The sequence below is a fragment of the Drosophila innubila genome (assembly GCF_004354385.1).
Source record: "Drosophila innubila isolate TH190305 chromosome 3R unlocalized genomic scaffold, UK_Dinn_1.0 2_E_3R, whole genome shotgun sequence".
NCBI classification, from domain to species: domain Eukaryota; kingdom Metazoa; phylum Arthropoda; class Insecta; order Diptera; family Drosophilidae; genus Drosophila; species Drosophila innubila.
Window position 1 is genome coordinate 31,454,237 of NW_022995380.1, and position 25,417 is coordinate 31,479,653.

General features: G+C 35.1%; 2 protein-coding genes and 1 long non-coding RNA gene across 6 annotated transcripts; 1 reads left to right on the plus strand and 2 right to left on the minus strand.

The window, feature by feature from the left end:
- Positions 1 to 496: 496 nt before the first annotated feature.
- Positions 497 to 4,841, minus strand: LOC117790954. The gene is made up of 2 exons (XR_004618009.1): positions 4,456 to 4,841; positions 497 to 549 (listed from the first exon to the last, which is right to left on the minus strand). It is a non-coding gene; the product is annotated as an uncharacterized LOC117790954 (long non-coding RNA).
- A 1,909-nt stretch (positions 4,842 to 6,750) lies between these two features.
- Positions 6,751 to 12,794, minus strand: LOC117791262 (AP-1 complex subunit sigma-2). 4 transcript variants are annotated; one of them, XM_034630969.1, is made up of 5 exons: positions 12,641 to 12,794; positions 12,302 to 12,480; positions 11,109 to 11,217; positions 10,913 to 11,050; positions 6,751 to 6,964 (listed from the first exon to the last, which is right to left on the minus strand). In XM_034630969.1, the coding sequence occupies exons 1-5, from the start codon at positions 12,641 to 12,643 to the stop codon at positions 6,920 to 6,922; spliced, it is 474 nt and encodes a 157-aa protein (XP_034486860.1). In that variant the 5' UTR covers positions 12,644 to 12,794; the 3' UTR covers positions 6,751 to 6,919. The 4 variants fall into 4 exon arrangements, with proteins under 4 accessions (XP_034486860.1, XP_034486859.1, XP_034486861.1 ...); XM_034630968.1 differs by lacking the exon at positions 6,751 to 6,964 and adding an exon at positions 8,193 to 8,534 and having other exon boundaries at positions 12,641 to 12,793; XM_034630970.1 differs by lacking the exon at positions 6,751 to 6,964 and adding an exon at positions 8,193 to 8,534 and having other exon boundaries at positions 12,705 to 12,720.
- Positions 12,795 to 13,139: 345 nt separating this feature from the next.
- On the plus strand, positions 13,140 to 25,326 carry LOC117791259 (bifunctional glutamate/proline--tRNA ligase). Its single transcript, XM_034630965.1, has 8 exons — positions 13,140 to 13,300; positions 13,485 to 14,387; positions 14,450 to 14,621; positions 15,091 to 16,165; positions 19,766 to 20,177; positions 20,891 to 21,600; positions 22,281 to 23,018; positions 24,045 to 25,326. The coding sequence occupies exons 1-8, from the start codon at positions 13,258 to 13,260 to the stop codon at positions 25,131 to 25,133; spliced, it is 5,142 nt and encodes a 1,713-aa protein (XP_034486856.1). The 5' UTR covers positions 13,140 to 13,257; the 3' UTR covers positions 25,134 to 25,326.
- The last annotated feature ends 91 nt before the right edge of the window (positions 25,327 to 25,417 follow it).

Here is a 25,417-nt window from a genome sequence, read left to right on the forward strand (position 1 = left end):
GCAGTTGTTGTTGTTGTTGTTGTTGCTCTTTTACTTTGTGATGTGGTTGCTGTTGTTGCTGTTGCAATTGTTGCAGTTCTTCTTCTTTGTGCTGTTGCTGTTGCACTTGCAGAATTGGTGGCTGACAAAAGCGATGACAAATGGACAACGAAGACGACGACGACAAAAATGACGACGACGGCTGCATTTTCATCCATTGGTCAACTTGTTGTTGCTGTTTTTTTATCCAGACATTGAATTGCCGGGAATTTTACGTGCGCCCCACTGCGCCCCTCAGCTTGTAATTATTTTAGCTATAGTTATTATTATTTTATTTATTTATATATAATTGCAATAATTTATAATTTTTTGTTTGGTTTTTTTTTTATTTTAGTTTATTTATATTTTACATTTGTATTTATTAATAGTTATTGGTTTCTAAATATATGTATAGCATTGTAGTTGTATTTGTTGTAAATTTATTTGGTGGAGTGCTTGTTGTTGTTGTTATACTTTTTTTGTTACTTATTTACAATTAACGTTTGTTGACTTTTTACTTCAAGCGTTGCACTAAAAAACACAAAAAAAGTTTAAGAGCTGATCACAATTGATGTATTTGATACATTGTATGCGATTATTTTACATTTGTTTTGACACGCACACACAAACACACACACACACACACACATACACACAGCAGCAGTGAAAATGTTGGAATGTTCAATTGGAGCATGTTTTTTCATCTCCTTTCTCCTTCTCTTTTGGTTGTGCCTCCTTTTTCGCTACGTGGGCGCCGCACCCCCAAAAAAAGCAACAACAGGCAATAAAAGTTTCAAGATAACATAATGTACACTGAGAGAGGGACAGGGTGTAAGAGCGCGAGAGAGAGCTGGTGAGCGTGAGCGAGACAGAGAGCGCATTGAGTGTTGTGATGTATTTGTATTCATTTATTTGTTTTCTACTGTTACAAGTAGAGAGTTTACTAATAAATTATTACACTATTCACTACATTAAATTACAAGAATGTCAAATTATAAATTTATTTAAAAATTATTCACATAATTTCTTATATCTTATATTTTCATGGTGAGTGGTGAATTTATGGAGAGCTGCAAATACCCGTTATTTGAGCGAATTTAACCACACATTGCTCTTCACACACACACTCACACGCACACACATAAAGTAGCAGGCACGTCACATAATAATAAAACTGGCAAAAATATGATATCAACAGCGTGTCAAGAGAGAGGGAGAGAGAGAACGAGCGAGCGCGAAAGAGAGCATTAAAATCTCTACTGAAATTGCATTTTAAGTTTTATAAACGTTGAAGTCTTCAACACAGGAATTAATTTGCATAGTTCCTAAAAGTAGGCAGCCAATTTTATATCAACAATAAGAAAAATATAATAGTTACTTTAATGATGACCACAAAGTTTATATTTCATAGGGAATGGCTTGAAATCTTTTAGACCCAATTGTTGGCGAGTGTGTATATATATTGTTGTGTGTGAGTGTGTGTGTGCAACGCCCACGCACAAAACTGAGCTACGTTATAATCAAGGACAATTGTCAAAACGCTTTATGCAGAATTCTAATTATAGTGCGCACACTTGAAATTTGCTACTTTCTATGACAATAAAAAAATAGTAGTGCAAAAAAAGTAACACTAAAAAGAAGCAACAACAAGCAGCAAATTTATACATGTATATATATATACAGTATACATATGTATGTATGTGTGCCGCTGTTGCCAGCTAGTCGCGACGTGGGAGGTGTATATTCATGTCCTGGTCACCAGCTGACATGCGCACTCACAAATTCACCACCACAACCCACCACACCAAAAGCTAACTGTGTGCAAAAGTGGCCAAGTTTAAGGATAAATCACTACGAAAAACAACACAAAAGGGAGCAACGAACACTGGCACAGTGGAACGCACACATTAAATTGCTGTGTGTGTAAACGAGGCAGGCACAAAAATAAAAATAAATAAAAAGTGAAATGCCTTACGCCGCATCAATTTTGTGGTTCTTAAGTGTGCGAATAATTATTGTTGAAATTAAATAAAATTATTGATGATGATGCTAATGGGGGGCTACGGTTGAGTACTCTTTGATCGGCTATAGTGTTGCCAAATCAGCTATTTTCCCGCCGTATTTGGAGTTTTTCGAATGCCAATTTTGAAATGGCGACTGTCGGAAATTCTATATATTTTCAAAACAAAGATATCGAGGCCTATTTGCATAAGCGCCAAAAAGCATATTTTACAGGAGGCAGTAATGTTGAGTAATCGTGTGTTGTGTTTCGTATGCCGCTTGTCGCTTACGTTATAATTGACAGGTCAATATCATTGTAAATATATATGTAACTACAGTAAAAATTTAATAATTTGTGTGCAGATGCGGTTGGTTATTATGAACACATTTGCATCAATAACAAATTTCGGAAAAATGGCGCTTAAGTCATTTTTGCAAATAGGCCTCGATATGTACTAGAAATACACTAAGTATTTAATCTTTTTACCATGTTTTTGTTAGCAAATCTTTAGTGTTTGTACTTCAAATCTGACAAGATTAGTATCATAACTATTGTTGGGACCTGGACTTTCAAAATATTATAGAATCAAAGGACTAATTGTCCTTAAAGCATAATTTTCGTGCAATCAAATCAAATCTAAAAGCGTTTTCCATCATAAGATCACTTTTATATTATTTAATTGATTTTTAAATTGTTTTTAAGTCATCACACCTCGAATCTACCACAAAACGTTTGTGCAAAAAAGAGTGCACAATTTTGGTACATAACTTGAACAAAAGTTTCAGTGCCTTAAGCAACGCGAACAAATTTATGGAGCAATAATAAATTTTTTTAAAAGCAAGTTTGTACAAAACAATATTTAAATAAATGTTAACAAAACATGTTGGATATGTAAGCAAACAGTGCTAGCGCAGGTGCAAAAAGAACTTTCTCAACACTGAAAGAAGCCAAATTATAATTTTACACAAATGTAAAACATTTTTTTATTTTTATTATTTTGTAGAGAATTGCTTACAAATTGTAGCCATTGTCAATTCTAGCTGTCACAAATAGATAATTTGCTTTGAAAGTTTTCCAACACTGTTTTGCTGCAAAGTATGCAGCACTATTTTTCGTGGGCAATTCGCAGGAAGTTTAAGAGAATTTCCTTCGTAAAATATAAGTACAAATTTAAAGAAATCTGTAAAATGGTTTTATGGCCTCTCGCCATTAAAATTGACAAATAAAAAGGGTATTATGTGTTTTTTAACTGGTTTTCTTGCAGATTTTCAAGCCTTTTCTAGCTAAGTTTGTTTGTTGATCTGACTTTAATATTTTTTTTTGGGGTTCCAAAGAGTTGGCAACACTGCAGCCCCCACACACACACGCACACTTTTACGTTGCTCATAGGTTGCTTTGTAGGTGTGTGTGAATTGAACACTTTGTACCCACTGAACATTGCTCGCCCTCACGCTCCCACCTCTCAACGTCGTCACATACTCCTATTCCTACTCTCTCTCCCTGTCTCTCTCTCTTTTCATGCTCCTCTCTTCGTTGCGCACTTCGCTCTTTTCGAGCCGCATGAGCAAATCGCAATAGATAGAGAATTTTTTTTTGCATGCTGTCTCGACTACTCCTGTGCGTTAATTCCTTGGCATACAACACACACACACACGAACTTTTACAAACATACACGCACACCCACATGTAGCACTTAAGTCCCTGAATGCGCGTCTTCTATTCATTTTAATGTATTTAATTAAATGTTTATATATTTTTTCATTGCTAAAAATTCAAAAATAATAAATAAAAACCCTTGCAATTTTAAAGTTTTGTTTGAATTTTGCACTTTGCACGTATGACAACGTAATTTTCACGCACACACGCATATGTACACACACACACACACACATTCCGACGCACACTCGCGCAGGCACAAAATTTTATGTGTACCATATATTTTATTTAGCTGGACAATTTGCAAAAACTCTAAAGCTGCTGTTGCTGACAAATTTGCACATTTATTAACTTTGCCATTTTCCACTTTCATTTTGTTTTACATTTTCACATTTCACTGCTGCCGTTTTCTTTTTATCTTTTCTTTCCGCTTTATTTTTCACTTGCGCCCTTTTCAATAGGCGTTAAGATTTTGCACTCAAATCTTTCAGCTTCTTCTTTTTATTCTACATATTTTTTTTTCATTTTCAATTTTCGTTACGTTTTCGTTTGAGATTTCGCGTTTTCGTGCACTGCGTTTTACTTAATTGTTTTCATTTCAGTTAATGGAAAATTTTCAACATGAGTTTTTTCAAGTTTTCCTACGTTTCTTGTACATTTTCCTGCTTTATATATATATGTGTATATATGTTTTTTTTTGTCCACTTTTGGTGTGTGGCAAATGAAAGAAAATTGATGTCTGTGTGTGTGTGGTACACACACAACCGTAACGTACACACCTAGCGCTCGTGTGTGCTTGTGCCTCGCTGAAGACGATGGTGCGCTCTGACTGACCCGAAAACTGAAAACTGTTCTGTGCTGTTTCGCTCACTCGGCTGCTGCTGCTGTCGGCGTCGCTGCTGCTGCTGCTGCTCCTGGCCGCGAATTCGGCGTGTTGAAAAATTTGGCGGCCGCAGCGGAAAGTCCCATCAACAACAGTGGGAAAATAGCGGGAGCGTTGCTCACAATAACTCTCTCTTTTACTCTCGCGCTCTCTTTTGTTGGCTCAACTGCTCACAAAATAACTTGCTCTCATTTTCATAAATGCTGCGCGCGCTTTCGTGCTAGTGCTGACAATCAATTTAACTTTTAATCGCTTAAATCGATATTCAGTATTTTTGTGTAAATCGATTTAGTTTTAACATAAAAACGAGTAAATGTCTGTTTTGTGTGGCTATCTTAAGAATTAAAAAATAAAGCTATTAAAATTAACTTTAATTAATAGTTTCATTACATTCACAATAAATATTGGAAATTTTTTATTTTTTATCCGATAACCACAAATAGTTTAGCCTTTTGAAGTAAAGTAAATCACTATAAGCCAATTCGTCAATAAGAAAATTGTATTTTGCTCAATTCTATTGCCTACATTTATGCGTTGTTTTTTCAGTTTTCAATTTAATTTTTAACGTATACCTACCATGTTTATTAAGCAGATAAGCCCGATTTTAACATAAATCGTTTTTTCTTACAACACTTTTTTACAATTGTTTCAAGTTGGGACTTGATTTTATTATTATTGTTTGTTATTATTATTAATTTTTTATTTATTAAATATTAAGCATATCGTTGAATTTTCAATGGCTCTTAGTAGCTGTATATGGGAAACAAAATTTCCCGATCTGACAGCTTGTTCTAGTTTAATCAAATTAAAAATTTGGTTGCATCCAAGAAAATTCACCCATTTTGGAATTGTTCTTAATATTGAAGATAATTTTTTTTTTAATTCTTCCAGAATTTTTGTTAGAGTCTTGTCGATTTTTCCATATTTTTTTTAGAATTAAATTTGTAACTTCTTTCCTCTGTGGGTGACGAACTTCAAGCCTTCATAAAAATGTTTTCCTGAATTTAATCTAGTTTCGAATTTTAAATTTTCATCGTTTATTTATTTCAAAGTTATTTCTTTTTGAAATTTTCATTCACCTGCACTTAAATTTTCTTGTGTGGCCACACGCGACCAATAACGCTTTCTAATTATTTCTGATTCAGTATTTTTTAACTACCATCTAATATACCACAAAAGTCTGGTATATTTTAGGTATAAAGTTAAAAGACATTACTCCTCATTATCATAATGCTCCTCACCTAACACTCGCAGCTTAAATGTTTTTTTTGTATATAAGCAATAATTGCTGGAGGCCGGTGCTAAAATAGTTGACTAGTATTTAAGCTATTTTGCATCGTTAATTCAGCTATTTTTCGGAAGTTTTTCAGCCAGAACAGCTATTTATTTTTCTAAAAAGTTGTCAAAAGTGTTAGCCACACTACATCCAGTGCTGCCAACTTGTCTAAATAGTCATGTCGCAACAAAAACCGAGCTGCCAATTTTCAAAATGTGATCATTTTTTGTACTCCACACAAGTGTGGAGCAGCTCGTTAAGTTAAGCAGACAGCAACACACTAACTAGCCGAATCACAAACCTTTCGATGATTTAAATTAATTGTATGAATTTAATTTTTATTAGCGCATTTATTTAAATTCTTTCAGGTGCAACAAAAGTTGGCAATTAAAAAAAAATGCAAGCCAGTTTAATCGTTGATGTGTTAAGATATTTAGCATGACTGACATTACATGTTAGTATTAATGTATACATATATATTTATTTGAGCACGCAGGTCATGTAATTAATTTTTTTTTTTTAAATAAATGATTCAGATTATTATTTAAACTTTAGATATGAATGCTTACACGTATAACAATGATTGTTGTTAAATGTGCTTTCAATTGTTAAATATTAAATAATTATGCTGTACGTCAAGTAATTATTTTGTCAGTGTATAAATTCCCACATTTGTTTTTTTTTTTTTGTATTTAAAAAAGATTTGAATTTAAATAATTTTAATAACATTGAAATAATCATAATTGCCTGTTTACTCAATAAAATAGAGAATTGGTATTTTTTCATAGTAATAATAATTACTCGATCTACAGTATGTGTTTTTTTTTGGCAAATTAAATTTGCTTTTGCGGCGAATTAAATGAATAATATGAAATATAAATATGTGTTTTACAGAATTTATGAATAATATGAATGTAAAAATTCTAGCTGGTAATTTTATAATTATTGATTTTAAAAAATTAAGACAGAGACGAACGATATTTATCGGTAATCGGTTGTAGGTTATGTTGATTACAAAATACAAATACACGCAATTAATTAAGGCGACTTTTTAAGGATTTAAGGATTGCAGTCGATGTTTTAATTAGCCAAGGCCATGATCATCAAAGAAACTTTGCGGCGTTTCATCCTGTAAAATGGAAATGCGATCTTCATTATGTATTTTTCACTTACGATGAACGTCCAACAAAAAAATACGAAAACAATTTACATAATAAAATCTATGCAGCTAAATATGTATACATATATGAATAAATATATAAGCTACAACTAAATAAACAGACGTATAAAATAGTGATGTCAATTAAGTCGTAATATTGATTATTTAATGTCTTTAAAAAATCAATATCAATTTTGAAACCGACTTTTTTACATCACTATTATTAACTAAGCGAGAATGGGACACCAATTGCACAGATTCATCAGTTGGGCTGTTGAGAGAGCGAGAGAGCGCAAGAGAGCGATTCGGGAGAGCAAAGCAAGTGGTAGGGAGAAAGAGAAACAGTAGAAACAGTGATTCGAGCCAGCAGCAAACAGTTAGATTACCAATATAATAATAAAAAATTCAATAAATACTAAAAATATTTGTAAAATAAAAGTACAATAAATACGATCACCGTTCAACCTTACCTCTAAGCATATTACGTACATAATTTATTTATTTTACATACAAGTACACATACATACAATTTGGTGATTTTTTTTGTTTTGAAAAATATTTCAGTTTGTTTTTTTATTGAATACAAAACACAGGAATTTGGCTAAAATGTACAACACACATATGTATATAAAGAGAGTTATATAATGTATATATTTTGTATATAAACTATTAATATTGTTTTTTATTATTTACTACTAAAAGTTTTACATTTCATTTTTCGTGTTTTCAAAATTTTAAAGCTTACTTTTTCTATATATTTGTAGTATTGCATTTTCTTTCCCTATTTTTTAACATCATCATCGCTTTTATTTTTATTTTGATGGTCTTGGAATGATTAGCTAATTATCTAAATTAATAAACGCATGAGGAGATAAGTACTTATAATGTCTGGGTATTATTAGCGTTTTGCATGAACTTTCTTTTTTTAAGAAAAAAAGTCTAAAGATGAGGAGGAAAAACCGCGCCAAATGCGTCTACAGATGAAACTAGTGATGTAAAAAAAAACGATTTCAAACCGTTATGGATTTTTAAATCTATATATATTTTGTATATGAAACAATGATATAAAGACACCAATTAATTGGTTTTTGCACAAGAAATATGCCTATATATTTTTATATAGATTCTACAAAAGTCAATATAACGATGCATCGAATTTTTTTTTACATCTCTAAATATTTATTTTGATTTGTTTTGAATTTGCTTTAAATGGTTTTTGCCTCGCTGTGTGACAGATCTAATTGCGCTTATTCAGTGTTGTGTAGCGATAAACATTAAGTGCTTAACAGCACACACACAAAGACACACACATACAAGTTAAGTGCAGCTAAAATACTTGTGTATGTGTGTGTATAGGCATTGTGTGTGTGAGAGAGATAGATTGTGTGTTGGCGCAGGCGTGCATGTGTGCGTTTAAGTGTATATATGTATGTGTTATATCAACTACATTCTACGCATTTGACTTTGTTTCTTTTTAGTCTCTTTTCTTTTTTATTTAGAGTAGTCCAATGTCTCTTAAAGTGCCCTCAACAGCTTCGTCCTGGAGTACAGAGAATAAGAACAATAAGAACAAGAAGAAGAGTAGATACATAGAAAAATGTGAGTAACAGTTGTACAAGTGTATGTGTGCGGCGTGGTGACTTTGTGACCAAGGTGAATTTATTCCCCACAGCTGAGTTAATCCACCATGCACAGTGTGTGTGTGTGTGTTAAACGTTGTGAAAGAAAGAAGAACGGCACAGCTCTGTATGTGTGTGTGTGTGTGAACAGTTATTTGCACATAGTATGTGTGCACCAGTGTTGTGCCTAATTAATTAATTTTGCAATGCATTGCTCACCTCATTGACATAGAAAAAAAAAAATTATTTCAATGAAATGTTATCTCAATAGCATTGAAAATAGTAATTTAATAACTTTAAATATAGATTTCAATGCTAATGAATTTTAGTTTTCATTATTAAAATTAAATGTCGAAGCAAACTTTGCATTACATATAATTTTTGCAGTTTAATTTAATTTTATTTTATACAGATTTCATTTGATATTTTAAAAATACATAGTTATCTATGCTAATGAAATTAAGTTTTCATTATAACTATTTGACGCCAAAACAAAAATTTGCATTATATTTATTTTTTTTATTGCTAGTGAAATTTAATTTCATTATATAGATTGCAATACATAACCAAAAATTAGTTATCAATGCTAATGAATTTAGGTTTTCATTATAATTGCAAAATTTTTAATTTTTTTAATGCTAGTAAAATTAAATTTCTTTATATTTCATTTTTCAATGCTAGTAGAATTTCATTTGTGATGTCACTATCATGAATTTTTTGTATTTAATGATAATGCAAATTCAATGATAATGCTGTAAGGCACAACACTGATGTATTTATGTATGCATATGCGTATTAGAAGCGCTCAAGGCGTGCCAGGGGGCGGGACTAGGGAAACGGAGCACAATTACAAAACTACTCCCAAGGCTTAAACGGAAAAAGCTTTTGCATTATTTACAGCCTTGAATTGGTTTGTTGTTGCTCTCAAAATATACTTTAGAAGATCGAACTGTAAAAAGGTTTATATCTTTCAAAATTTACAAAATATTGGGAAAGAAACAATCTTTTAATTTCTTTTTTCATTGGGCCTACAAAGTTAAGCTAATGCTAAAATAATTGTAAATGGATCTGTGTTTTAATATACATTATTAATTTTTTACACTTTATTTTTTCATCTTTTTCATATTTTTTTTTTTTTTGTTAATTTTTAATTAGTTGAGATACTCATTGAAGTCCTGTTGAATGGTTGTATTAACATCGATATATGCAGTGGCGGATAGGGAAAGCGTTAATAGTAATAACAAGAGAAAGGGTATTATGGATTACACATTTAGATATGTATTGTTAAGTATTGATCTACAGTTCATTAAATAATTGCTTTGACAAAAATTAAATATGATAATTTTTTCTTTTTACAAAAATGTTATATTTCATTTAAATATTTTTTTTTCTTTTGTCAAAACAACTACTTGACATACTGTACTGCGTTGTATATCAAAATATACATATGTGAAGACAGATTATTCAGTTAGTAGGAACTACAAAAACGACTATAACAATACAACTACAAAGATCATGCAAAACATACAAATATAGTACGATATAACTCCTCGATAATGCTTCAGTTATAGTTTTATGTTTTTTTTTTTTTTTAGTTAAACAATACACACAAAAGAATTGTACTACACATTTGACTACATATCAATGGCAATTATACATTTATATAGTTATATATTAATATATTTATGTGGGTTTGATATCGATGGACGGAACTACGTTAGGAAATATATATTTTTGGATTGACAAGTTTACAGGTTTATAATAATTATGGCAAGCTCAATACTGTGCTAAAATGTATTAAATTGAGTTTAACTCTCACAATTGTTGTTTATATGTTTTGTTTTTGTTTATAGGCAAGTTGTTTCGGAACATAAATTGACGCTCGCATCAAGCATGCAAAGTTAAAAATTATTTAAACTTAAAATTAATAACAATTTCATGAAATATTTATATGTAAGTCAAATAAAAGCTATTGCAGTGAGTAAAAAAACTCTTCTTGCTTTTAAGTTTGTTTTTTTCAGTTTCAGTTTGTTAGAGTCGAAAAAATTAGAAAAAGGTAAAACAGATCAAAAATTTAAGTATATAGAAATTGAAACGTATAATGATCCCGAGTGATATGTATGAAATGACTTTTAAAAAGAGACTTGTGTGAAAACAAACACTAATAAAAAATTAAGAGCCAACGAATTGAATAAATATATAGAGAGAGAACAATTAACAATATATATATATATATATAAATGTATGGATCTCCGGCTATATATATGCATTATAGATCATATGTCTCGGGTGTACTGACCTCTTGTAGCAGATCCTGAGAGGCAATTGCTTTTAACACATTCTTTTTCGATGTCTCCTGGATTTCGCCGCCAATCAACAATTCATCCAATATGAAATACGCTTTCTCAAAATTGAATATAATATCCAATTCGCAGACCTGCAACAAATATATATACCACTATATACAGACTAGATATCTATGCTGATTAACTTACGCTGCCAAAATACTTATCCAATAGCTCCACATAACGATGGATTATCTCCAAAGTCAAGAGCTCGTTATCATTCTGCTCGATAGCGCAACAGAAATATAAGCTGGCATAGCTGAAAGATTTCAAAAATAATTCAGTAATTATTAAAAGTAGATTGGCAATTCTAAATTTGCTTTAGCAACTGTACAAGTCGAAATCAAAACCAAGATTTAAGAAAAAAACAAATTTTTTAATGAATTTAATATTATTTGCATGTAGAAATGAAGAGGTTAAATCATGATCAAAATGACATTCCGTTTGAAAATCGGTCTAATTTTGACAAAGTTATGACAGTTTTAAGTTGGTCAGACTTGGGATCTAGTAACTTAACAAGTCAAAATTTTTGTCCGATTTGACATGATTTTTTACAGAAAAATTAAAGTTCTCAGAATCATGTCTAAAGTGTTGTTTTATACTAAGTGCTATATAAGGAGTTGATTAAAAGTGAAAACTTGAGATTTAAAATTTTCAATTTTCAAAATTCCAAAGGGGGGACCCTTAGCAATGAAATTGAAATTGTTAGCAAAATATTTTTTTTAACAAATTTAATAAAGTTTGAATGCAGAATGAATTAAGAGGCTAAATCATGATCAAAATGGTATTCCTTTTGAAAATCGGTTGAGTTTTCACGAAGCTATGACAGTTTGAAATTGCTCAGTGCTTGGGTTAGCAACTTTACAAGACAAAATTTTTGTCCGATTTGGCATGATTTTTTACAGATAAATAAAAGTTCTCCGAACCAAATTTAAAGTGTTGTTTTTTACTAATTACAATAAACGTAGTTGATTTAAAGTGAAAACTTGAGATATAAAATTTTCAATTTTCAAAATTCTCAAATTAGCTCAAGATTTATAAGGAGAAAATTATTTTTGAGCAAATCAATTAAATTTTAATGCAGAATTTAGTGGCCAATCATAGGATCTTATTTGAATTAGCTAGTTTCTCTTCAAGTTAGGATTTTGTTTGTTTGTAATTTGGTTTTCGGGCTGTCGGATAATAAAAAGTCTTTTTCGGTTAAGGTCTTAGTTACGATTGGCCATTTCAATCGGTTATTACCGGTTAAAGATGATGGTTTCGCTAACGGTTTTAATACCTAAGTATTTTGATACTTATTTAGGTTTAATTAATTAGTTTTATTTATTTTGTTCAATTCTTACCGCTTGTAGACGATCTTGCAGTCCTTCCACTCGAGAAATGAGCACATTTTGGGTTTTCTCGCGAGAATCGTGGTGACCAATTCTCGGGTAATCTTCTTTTTGGTCTTGTCTGGATATGCCATATACCATTTCTGCAGTCGTAATTTGCCCTGGCGACTGAACAGCAGCATGAAAAGCATCTGTTTATAAAATAGAAATAAATATATATTTAAATTAGTAATTGTTAATTCTCTGATTGGACTAAAAAGGTGAGTCAGGTGAGCTGCGCTGGCAACATTCATTAACCTGCCCATTTTTCTATCCCAATACTCAAATTTGTCTAAATTTTATGTCACTGACCATTTTGACAGTTGCCGCTTTATGTTTTTATTCTTTATGTGCCGCAAATTCACTTAATATTGACAAATTATAATTTTTTCACGCTGTACATAAAAGAAATTGCTTCTTTAGCTAATATTGCCATTCAGTGCAACAGCATACAGTCAGCTGCTGCCAGTAGACCGATATTATTGTTAACGATTTATCTTTAATGAACTAATGAACGAAATGAACGCTCACAAGAACGACTAATCGGAACTTGTTTTGTTCCTTTATTTCGCTCAGCAGCTTAATCGGCTCCAGGCGCACACCTAAAATGAGAAATTAAAAATTTTAAAATTATAGAAGTTGCAGAAATTTATATTATTTTGAAAATTGATCTATCGCAATCTGAAACATGGCTTGAGTCCGTGAGCCCAGCCTGCCAGCCCGCTCTTCCTTGCGACAGTCAGTAAAACAAGTTGGCAGCCCACTTATCAGAGCTGCACATCTGAAATCAGCTGTGGTACATAGTGCCGGATCGTTAAATTTTGCAGGGTGGCAAGCTTTGAACCGGGTGGTAGCCTGCCGCGTATGACGTATATAAAAAGCGTGCAATTTCATAAGTTGCGTCTAGTTTGCAAAAAGAATAATACGAAATGTCAATAAAACTGAAGGCAAATGTAAACAATCCGCCCATAAGTAAGTGTTATTTATAAATGCTCTGCTTAATGTATAAATAGACTAGCAATATTCTAAGGTTATGGTGTAAATGCAATCAAGAGTTTTTATCTATAAATACATATGTACATATATACAAAATATGTGGATATATTGCATCAGTTTTTTTGTTATCAATTAATTACAATCAATCAATGAATTACAGGCGGCTTGGCAACGGCGCATTTGATTAATGCAACGGTGCCCGTGGAAATTGTTTGGGGGAAGGAGACGTCGCTGCAATTTCCGGATAACCGGATAATCATCTGCCACTCCAACAACGATGTGTTGCGCGCCTTGGCACGTGCTGCCCCCGCCTACAAGCTGTATGGTGAGACGGCAATAGAGCGCACACAAATCGACCACTGGCTGTCCTTTTCACTCACCTGCGAGGATGACATCTCCTGGGCGCTGGAATTTCTGGATAAATCCATTGCGCCTGTGACTTATCTGGTGGCGAATAAATTGACAATTGCGGACTTTGCGCTCTTTAATGAGATGTATTCACGCTACGAGTTTCTGGCGACTAAGGGGATTCCCCCGCATGTGCAGCGTTGGTTTGATTTGATCAGCGCACAGCCGTTAATTCAAAAAGTGCTGCAATCTCTGCCGGAAGAGGCACGTGTCAAGCGCACAATTGCTGCTCCCAAGAGCGGAGGCGGAGAGCGCAAACAGGAGGGCAAATTTGTGGAACTTCCTGGCGCGGAGATGGGCAAAGTTGTGGTGCGTTTTCCGCCAGAGGCATCCGGTTATCTGCACATTGGACACGCCAAGGCGGCGCTTTTAAATCAATACTACGCCCTGGCCTTCCAGGGCACCTTAATCATGCGCTTCGACGACACCAATCCCGCCAAAGAGACTGTGGAATTTGAGAATGTTATACTCGGTGATCTGGAGCTGCTGCAGATCAAACCAGATGTCTTTACCCATACCTCCAACTACTTTGATCTCATGCTGGATTACTGTGTTCAGTTGATCAAGGAGAACAAGGCCTATGTGGATGATACGCCGCCCGAGCAGATGAAACTAGAACGCGAACAGCGCGTCGAGTCGGCAAATCGTTCCAACTGTAAGACTTTAACTTAATCCTCGATTCCATTATACTTAATAATCTTAAACTCTTTCTTTAAGCTGTTAACAAGAATCTGGAAATGTGGCAGCAGATGCTGCAAGGCACCGAGGCTGGACAAAAGTGCTGTGTGCGCGCCAAGATCGACATGTCCTCGCCCAACGGATGCCTGCGGGATCCCACCATCTACCGCTGCAAGAACGAACCGCATCCACGCACCGGCACCAAGTACAAGTTAGTATATAGTCGTTAAAACCGTAATCGCAACCGTTACCTTTAACCGGTATTACCCGATTGAAATTAGCGGGAAAATCAACAGATGAGGTTAAAGAATAAAGCTAGATTTGGCCAGAAAAGGGCTAGATTTGGCGTGCAAAAGCAAAAATTTTTCATACTAAAGGTTATTTTGGATCCCATTTTTTCTATGGAATCTATTTGATATAGTAATTTGATATTTACAAAAATTTGCCAGGATTTAAAATATAAAAAAAATCGAATATCTGTAAGTCTTTCATACTTAGTAATTTTCTTGAAGTGTCAATAAAATTATCTCAACTATGTTGTGTGAAAATTTCAGACTCCTAGGTCGTATGATTTGGACTGTGCAATGATCAGTGAGCCAGTCAGGACAAAGAGTTTTATGTAGAAGTTAGATAATTTGATATTCAAATTACTAAAGGAAATCATTTCTTTTTTTTTTTAGGGTATATCCCACCTATGATTTTGCCTGCCCCATTGTGGATGCCATTGAGAATGTTACCCACACACTGCGTACCATGGAATATCACGATCGTGACGATCAATTCTATTGGTTTATTGATGCATTGAAGCTTCGCAAACCTTATATTTGGGAATACAGTCGCCTCAATATGACAAATACGGTGTTATCGAAAAGGAAGTTAACTTGGTTTGTGGACTCTGGTCTGGTGGATGGCTGGGATGATCCACGTTTTCCCACGGTGCGTGGTATCCTGCGCAGGGGCATGACCGTCGAGGGGCTCAAGGAGTTCATCATTGCCCAGGGCAGCAGTAAATCTGTGGTCTTTATGAACTGGGACAAGATCTGGGCGTTCAACAAGAAGGTAATCGATCCCATTGCACCACGTTACACGGCCTTGGAGCACGACAAACGCATCGTTGTGAATGTGGCAGGCGCCAAGTTGGAGCAGGTTCAGGTGCCAGTGCATCCCAAGGATGATAAGCTGGGCACCAAGACGGTCACCTTGGGTCCACGCATCTACATTGACTACGTGGACGCGGAGGCGCTGAAGGAGGGCGAAAATGCCACCTTCATCAACTGGGGCAACTTGCTCATCAAGAAGGTGCACAAGGATGCAAGTGGCAACATCACTTCGGTGGATGCAGCACTCAATTTGGACAACAAGGACTTTAAGAAGACACTGAAACTCACTTGGCTCGCCGTTGAAGAGGACTCCAATGCTTATCCGCCCACACATTGTGTCTACTTTGATAACATTATCAGCAAAGCGGTGCTGGGCAAGGATGAGGACTTTAAGCAATTCATTGGCCACCAGACACGTCATGAGGTTAAAATGCTCGGTGATCCCGAGCTCAAGAAGTGCAAAAAGGGTGACATTATTCAGTTGCAACGTCGCGGCTTCTTTAAGGTGGACAACGCCTATGCTCCTCCTAGTCCCTATACCAATGTCGCCTCGCCCATCATACTCTTCTCCATTCCCGATGGCCACACCAAGGATGTGCCCACCTCAGGACTCAAGATCAATGCAGCAGCTACAGCGTCGGTGGCCAAAACAAACGTGAGTACTCAATTTATTCACTTAAATCAGCGACACTGTAATCATTATAAGTTTTATTATAAGACTCAAGAGATAATGATTATTTTTAATTTTAAGCCCTGAGCCCATCGATCTCAGAAACCATAAGAGATATAGACTTCAAACTTGGTATGTAGGTTCCTGGATATCATAGGCAGATCAAGTTTGTTTTTATTTTTAGATCGGACCACCATATCATATAGCTGCCATAGGAACGATACATCGAAAATAAAGCTTTACTATGAAAAAGTTTTTGGTTTGTTAAGATATCTTAATCAAACCGATAGAATATGCATTTAAATTGGTTTTGTCCATCCTGGCCGAAGTTCGTTCAAATCGGGCGACTATCATATAGCTGTGACTAAAGTATAGCAAAGGATCCTAAGATGATAAGTTCAACATTGTTATCATTTTTCTCACGTACTGATTTTTTGTTTCGCTCTCACAGCAACAAAGAGTCATAATACACACTTAATCATTAGCTGATTGAAATCCAGACAAGTCAACTAAGTCAACCTTAAGCACATTTTCGCAGTTATTAAACCCTTACAATTTATTGAGAACTTAAAGATTTAAAGATCTGTGAAATTCTAATATTTTATTTGATTTTATTCTTCTTTTTTAAATTTTGCTCACCAATTAAATATAGAGTTAAAAAAAACTTGCAGATTAAGTAGCCACGAATAGAGATACATGTTTTTAATAACAGAATTTTTCTCCTTAAATTTCCTGCATACTTCTTCGATGTAATCGTCAGTGTATCCAGCTTCTTTGGCCCCACGTATCACTTCAGTAAACCTACTCTCAAATTTATCTGATACATCGGAAAAATGTTCTGCCAGCTTCGGCAATGTTGCGGACACGACATTCTTTACTGGACTACCTTCTGGATATTTAGACACAATTTCCTCAAAATCTGTTTCAAACGTCTTGACTTGGCTGATATTTTGTGCCATACTTTCATTTTGGGATTCCCAATGATTGACAAAATGCTGCATCTTTTTCATATCATATGGTACCATCATATTGTTGTCTAGAATCTTTTTGGCCATGGAAAAGATTCGCCTTATATTATTCTGATATATCCTGATAACAGCCTGATCAGCAGCGTCCTGTAGCTCATCCGTGAGATTGAAGACAGGAACAGCACTCACGATGACCTGCAATCACCTCAAGTATTATAATAACTTATATTGTCCCTGTTCTTTTAAGGGTACATACCAAGAGAGCGAGACTGACTGTGACGTGAATAATCCGCATTCTTATTAGTTTAAAAAAGCACACTAAAATCAGAATACCATTCACCGGCTTATATATACGAATTGAAGAGCTTAATCAAATTTACCCAGATAGTATTAATATGAATTTGGACATAATGTCAAAATTTGAGGCTATCAACAAATGTTTTTTTGACCCTTTTAACCCAGAATCAACCAAATTTCCGTGCTATGAAAATCAATTAAATCTGTTTGTTATTTGTTCGGTGAATGCAAAACAGCAAATTAGGATTTTCCAGCAGATAAGACACCATATTATCGGGCCTGTTCCCAATTCCGAAGAAGAGTGGAATTGCCGCAAATCGAGTTGATTGCTGTTCCGAATTTCGCAAATCGACAAGAATTGTCGCTTTCAAAACGTGTGTTGTTAAGCGAGCGGACTCAAAAGTAAATGATACAAAAAGCATTAAAATAAGTCCCTTAAACACTAAACTGAAAATTTAAAATACCTTGAACATTTTCAAAATAGTTTAACATCACTACTTCAACTGTTTAAGCCGAGCGGCAATGACTAAACCGAGCTGTTCTGAACTTAACTTTACTTTTTGCTAACGATACTACCTCCCGCAATCGAAAGCTGCTAGAGTTACTTTAATTGATAAATAAAATTCGAGCAACGAAATAGTCTAATATAGATTCTATGTGCTATATTTAACATGAAATATCGAAACGTTTTCGAAACTGAGTTCCAAATGTAAAAACAAGTCCATTTCGGTCGGAATTGGGAACAGCAAATTGTAAAACGTTCGTTTTTGTGTCGTTTTTACTTTATGAAAACGTTCGGAATTCGAAACAGGCCTGTATAGCTTTTTTTAAATTTGGTACGCAGGTTCCTGGATACTGACAACAGAACGATCGGTCTTTACTAATGCTTAATTTACGACCTAACATTCATATGATATAAAATTTACATTCCGAAAGGGAATCGGTTAAGTTCTGACAAAGCTATAAGATTTTAAAGTTTTCGAAAATGGCTCGTTACGGTTCCTGTTAATGGTACTTACCAAAATCAGCATATTCAAAATATAAAAAACAATTTGTTTAAATTTTGTTATGTCAGTTACATTTATTTTGCAGTTATTTTTCGTTTCATATCTGTTTTGAAATGTTGCAAGAATTTGTCGTTCTGTTAAACGAATTTGGGGGGTTTTTTTTTTTTTTTGGATTTTTTCCTTTGGATATGGATATTTAGAGAAGATAGTCATAAAATCCACTATAATCTTAAGAAATTGGTTGTTATCTTGTGCCAAACTTTCACTTCGAGATCCCCAATAATTATTATTATTTTGATTATGATTATAATCGACAAAAAGCTGCATCTTTTCCATATTCGGTAGATCAATCATATTGTTGTCTAGAATCGTTTGTCCCTGTCCTTTTCAGGATACATACCAAAAGAGCAAGACTGACAACGAGAATGAAACGCATTCTTATTAGTTTTAAAAAAACCCTAAAAACTGAACTCCATTTACCGGGTTTTTTTTTAAATGATTGGTTAAGCTTATACAAATTTACTAGATAGTATATATAATTTGAATTCGCACTTATCAGCATCCAATTGCGTACGAGTACGTGTATTATCATAATGTCCAGTTTTGGGACTGTCAAAGGCTGTTTTATGACCCTATTAAGACGAAATTCCCCGATTTATTATTTGTTTATGACCGTTGAACAAAATTCTACGATTTGGGATTTTCCATCAAAAAAGACAGCAAATTATAATTTTATGTATAATTATTTTAGAAATGGGTTTATTTTTTGAGAGCTGAAATTACTTGATTAAACCGCTTGTTAACAATCAGTTTATCGTCATATCAAGTTTTTTTGTTCACAAGAAAATATATAAATCCCTTAGAACTCATTTGCCCCAGGCTTGGAAAATCAGATTAATAGATAAATGTATTGTTATAGAAAATTTTTAATATTTCGGCATTAAATACATTAAATAAAAAAATAAATAGAAAATATATAAGTAAATAAATAAAATGTCACAAGTTTGCCATTGGCAATTGTCACAGTCACAGTTACTATTACATGTATTGTTGCTCATCTCTAACGCGCAGATACGTGTAACATCGAGCAAAAGCAAAACCTGTTTGTCTGCAGACTGAGCTTGCGATTGCTTTCTCTTTCGATAACGATAAGCGATAAGTGAACAAGACGTAGAAGAAGAAGAGTTAACAGAAGCTGAAGAAGAGTTAACGAGGCTGAAAAGGTGCACATTTAATGTTGTTGACACGTCTGCAAAACACATTGGCATTTTCATTTGATTTCATCATTCTGATTAATTATTTCTGTTTAACAGACTGCCAACAATAAAACTGCCAACGCTGCAACATCGAAATCCGCCGATTTGGATAAACAAATTGTGCAACAAGGCGATTTAGTGCGTGATTTAAAAGGCAAAAAGTCGCCAAAGGCAGAAATTGATGTGGCTGTTAAAAAGCTGCTTGCTCTGAAAGCGGATTACAAAGCAGCGAGTGGAACGGATTGGAAACCAGGACAAACAACAACAAATGTTGCTCCTCCCTCAACAGCTGCTCCTCCTGCAAGCAACGACGCTGCCACAGTAAACACCAGCATTGTGAAACAGGGTGATTTGGTGCGTGATTTAAAGAGCAAAAAGGCAGCAAAAACTGAGATCGACGCGGCTGTGAAACATTTACTGGAATTGAAGGCTCAATTTAAGACCTTAACTGGACAGGATTGGAAACCAGGTCAGTTGTGATTTAAAAATATGTATCCAAGAAATGATAATTTGGATCTTTTTTTTTACGATCAGTCGAATTCAATCGAGCTCCATTAAACAACAATAATGATCATTGATGATTTTGCTTTTTGATCAAAATAAAAATCGTTTTATAGTTAATGAATTTGTTAAGTATTTTTCGCAATTGTTGCAATTCCTTATAAAAGTAACCCAAAGCAATTTAACAAATCACAAAAAGATAGATTACAAACTATTGCTCATGTATCTTTTTTATTCATTTCGCGATGAATCAAGTAAAGGTAATAAATAATAATGTATAGTTCCTTTTATAAGGACTTTTTTATTTCATTGCATACACATTTTTTTTATTAAATTACAGTCAGATTTTTATATAATTACCCGAAAATATTCCTTAAATGCATTTTATAAAATTATTTTTATAAATATTACAGTCAAAGGTACTAAAATTACTAAAAAAAAAAAAAATATTCATGTTCATTGATGAATATTTTTTAAAAATCATTAAATCATTTCGGGTAATTGAAAATATTTATTTACTATATTATATAAAATTATTTTTGTAAAGATTAGAGTCTGATTTTTATAAAATCAGATCATTGATGACTATTTTTAAAAATTATTAAATTATCAAAATCTATGTAGTTTTTTATAGTAAAGTTTATAAGAATCGATTTAAAGTCTGAATTTATGTTCCTATAGGTCAGACTGTAGCACCAGCTGCAAGTTCAGTTTCCGTTCCTGCTTCCTCTTCCGCTCCAGCTGCCACTGGCATTGCTGATATCCTAAACCAAATTGCCGCCCAGGGTGACAAAGTGCGTGAACTAAAATCCGCCAAATCGGATAAGGCAACCATTGATGCAGCTGTGAAGACGCTGCTCAGTCTTAAGGCGGATTACAAGCAACTCAGCGGCAGCGATTGGAAACCCGGAGTCACAGCTCCCGTTGCAGCTGGCGTTACGGTTAAGCAGGAGAAATCACCGGAACCGGCAGCTGTCAGCTCCGTCAGCACATTGCTGGACAAGATCAGTCAGCAGGGTGACAAAATCAGGCAATTGAAATCAGCCAAAGCGGAGAAATCTCAAATTGACGCAGAGGTGAAGCTGCTGCTGGCACTGAAAACGGATTACAAGAGTCTGACGGGCCAGGAGTGGAAACCGGGCACAGTTGCTGCCACTCCCACTCCCGTTGCCACCGTGGATCTGACAGCCGAGAGTTCCAGCAGTGACATACAGGGTATACTCAATAAAATCCAACTTCAGGGCGATAAAATACGTCAATTGAAATCTGCCAAGGCAGCCAAGGCATCGATAGACATTGAAGTTAAATCCCTGCTCGCATTAAAAGCTGAATACAAGCAGCTCAGTGGCAAGGATTGGACACCAGACGCCAAAGTGGAGGTGAAAGTGGAGGTGGGTACCGCATAAGAATTTCGAATGTTTTCTAAGGAATTACACAAAAAGCAAATGAAAAACTAAGACCAAAAATTAAGGAAACCAAGATAAGAAATAAAAAATAGGATCATAGCTTTGGAAATTGAACCAAGAAAAATTAGAAACAAAACATTTCGAAGAAAACATTAGGAAATGCCAAAATAAGGAATTATGTTATTAGGAAATAAATATTAGGAATAGTTAAGATTAGGAACAATGTTATTAGAAAATAAAAGTTGGGAAAACAAAATGGGAAAAAATAGGATGGTAAATTAAGGAAATTAAACTAAGAAAAATATTCACACTACATAAACAAAATACAAAAACTTTGGAAGAAAAACATTATTAAATGCCAAAACAAGGAATTGTGATTAGGAATAGTTAAAATTAGGAACAATATTATTACAAAATTAAATTTGGGAAAATACAATTGGAAGGACAAGAATTAGGAAAATGGTTATAAAAATTAAGAAAATATGTAGAAAATCGCGCAATTATCATAAAATATTTTTTATTTATTTTTGAATTCCTAATAACAAAATTCCTTATTTTTGGTTTCCTAATTTTTGTTTTCATATTAAACGCGTTATAATTTTGTTTTCCTAATTTGTATATCCGAGTATTCGTATTATGAATAATATTTTTCGACATTCGTATAGGGAACCGTGAAGATGGCAACCTCGGAAAAGGATCAGCTTACGCTGGACATAAATGCCCAAGGAGAAAAGGTGCGTGCCGTTAAGGGCAGCAAGGATGCCGCCAAGGATGTGATTGATGAGGAAGTGCGCAAACTGCTGGCACTCAAGGCCAAGTACAAGGAGCTAACCGGCACCGATTTTCCCGTAGCCGGACGTGGTGGTAACGGTGGTGCCGTCAAAAAGGCAGCCAAGGAACCACAACAGAAGGCCGCCAAGCCAGCGAAAAAGGATGCATCAACTTCTGCCAAACCAGATGCCTCAGCTGGCGTTAAGAAACAAACCCGTTTGGGTCTGGAGGCTACCAAGGAGGAGAATCTGCCCGACTGGTATTCCCAGGTGATCACCAAGGGTGAACTTATTGAATACTACGATGTCTCCGGCTGTTATATCCTGCGTCATTGGTCCTTTGCCATTTGGAAGAGCATCAAGAACTGGTTCGATGGCGAGATCACTCGCATGGGTGTCAAGGAATGCTACTTCCCTATCTTTGTCTCCAAGGCGGCCTTGGAGCGTGAGAAGACGCACATTGCGGACTTTGCACCGGAAGTGGCGTGGGTAACCAAATCCGGAGACTCCGAACTGGCCGAACCAATTGCAGTGCGTCCCACCTCCGAGACGGTCATGTATCCCGCCTATGCCAAGTGGATTCAGTCCTACCGAGATCTGCCCATTCGCCTCAACCAATGGAACAATGTTGTGGTAAGCATATTCCTGCAGATTCTGATTTGTCAACTGTCATAACTTTGTCAAAACTAAACCGATTTTCAAACGAAATGTCATTTTGTTCATGATTTGGCCCCTGAATTTATGCTGCATTCAAACTTTATTAAGTTCGTTAAAAAAAATATTATGCTCTCAATTTCGATTTCAATGCTAAGGGTCCCCCCTTTGAAATTTTAAAAATTCAAAATTTTAAATCTTATGTTTTCAGTTTTAATCAACTCCTTATATCGTAATTAGTATAAAAAAACACTTTAAATTTGGTTCTGAGCAGTTTCATTTTTCTGAAAAAAATCGAGTGAAATTGGACAAAAATTTTGACTTGTAAAGTTGCAAGATCCTAAGACTGACCAACTTCAAACAGTCATAACTTGATCAAAACTGAACCGATTTTCAAGCGGAATGTCATTTTGATCATGATTTGACCTCCAAATTCATTCTGCATTTAAATTTTGTTCATTTAGAAAAATTAATTATTTTTGACCAAAATTCGATATCGATGGTAAGGGTCCCCCCTTTGAATTTTTGAAAATTGAAAATTTTAAATCTTAAGTTTTCAGTTTTAATCAACTCCTTATACCGTAATTAGTATAAAAAAACACTCTAAATTTGATTCTGAGCAGTTTCATATTTCTGTAAAAAATCATGTGAAATTGGACAAAAATTTTGACTTGTAAAGTTGCTAGATCCTAAGACTGACCAACTTCAAACAGTCATAACTTTGTCAAAACTAAACCGATTTTTAAACGAAATGTCATTTTTTTCATGATTTGGCCACTGAATTTATGCTGCATTTAAATTTTATTAAATTTGTTCAAAAAAATGTTGACCTCTGGATTTCGGTTCCCATATTAATGGACCCTTAACCTTTGAAGCATTGAAAAATTGAGAATTTTATATATCTCATAAAACAACACTTAAACATTAAGGATCTTTTACCGAAATGTTTGTTTTGGAAAGTACCTGTTATTATAATTGTTCTTTTTTGATTTCTTTTGTTTGTAGCGCTGGGAGTTCAAGCATCCTCAACCGTTCCTGCGCACCCGCGAGTTCCTCTGGCAGGAGGGACACACGGCATTCGCAAGCAAGGCCGAGGCGGACAAGGAGGTGCTGGAGATTTTGGATCTTTATGCGCTCGTCTACACGGATATGTTGGCCATACCCGTGGTGAAGGGACGCAAGACGGAGAAGGAGAAATTCGCTGGCGGTGATTATACGACAACGGTGGAGGCATTTATATCCGCCTCGGGACGTGCTATACAGGGTGCAACGAGTCATCATTTGGGACAGAACTTCTCCAAAATGTTTGAGATTGTCTACGAGGATCCAGAGACACAACAGAAGCAGTATGTCTATCAGAATTCCTGGGGCATTACCACACGCACCATTGGCGTCATGATCATGGTGCATGCGGATAACCAGGGATTGGTCTTGCCACCCCATGTGGCCTGTGTTCAGGCCATAGTGGTGCCTTGTGGGATAACGGTCAGCACCAAGGATGAGGAGCGTGCGGAGCTATTGAATGCCTGCAAGCAGCTGGAACAGCGTCTAACCGGTTCCGGAGTGCGTTGTGAGGGCGATTATCGTGACAATTATTCACCGGGCTGGAAATTCAATCATTGGGAGCTGAAGGGTGTTCCCATACGCATCGAGCTGGGTCCCAAGGATCTGAAGGCCAAGCAAATTGTTGCCGTGCGTCGTGATACGGGAGAGAAGCAAACGATTGCCTTGGCGGATGTGGAGAAGAAGATTCCCGCTCTACTGGAGACCATACACGAGAGTATGCTGGCCAAGGCACAGCTGGATCTCACATCCCACACCAAGATCGTGAAGAGCTGGAGCGATTTCTGTAATCTGCTCGAGCAGAAGAACATGCTACTCACACCTTTTTGTGGTGACATGAGCTGCGAGGATAAAATTAAAGCGGATAGTGCTCGAGGAGAAGAGGCAGAGCCTGGTGCTCCGGCCATGGGTGCCAAGTCGCTGTGCATACCCTTCGATCAACCCTCGCCCATTGCGGACACCGACAAATGCATCAATCCCAGCTGCACCAACAAACCCAAGTTCTACACGCTCTTCGGACGCAGCTACTAAACGAAGATGATCCCTTTGAATATATACTTTTATAATTTTTATATATATACTCTCTGCCTCGACTTTTAATATTCATCATTAGTTTACTGTTGAACACTGGTCTGAATTGATTGTATTATCATGCGTCAAAATTGCGAATTTCTGTTTTCAAATATATTTTTCAAATATAAATACAGTTAAAAACTTGTCAACTAAATTGGTCTTTCTTTAATTCGCAGGGGAAACTCAACAATTAGAGGGAAATGTAATAGATTATTTTAGGGACTTTAGCTAAAAACAACTCC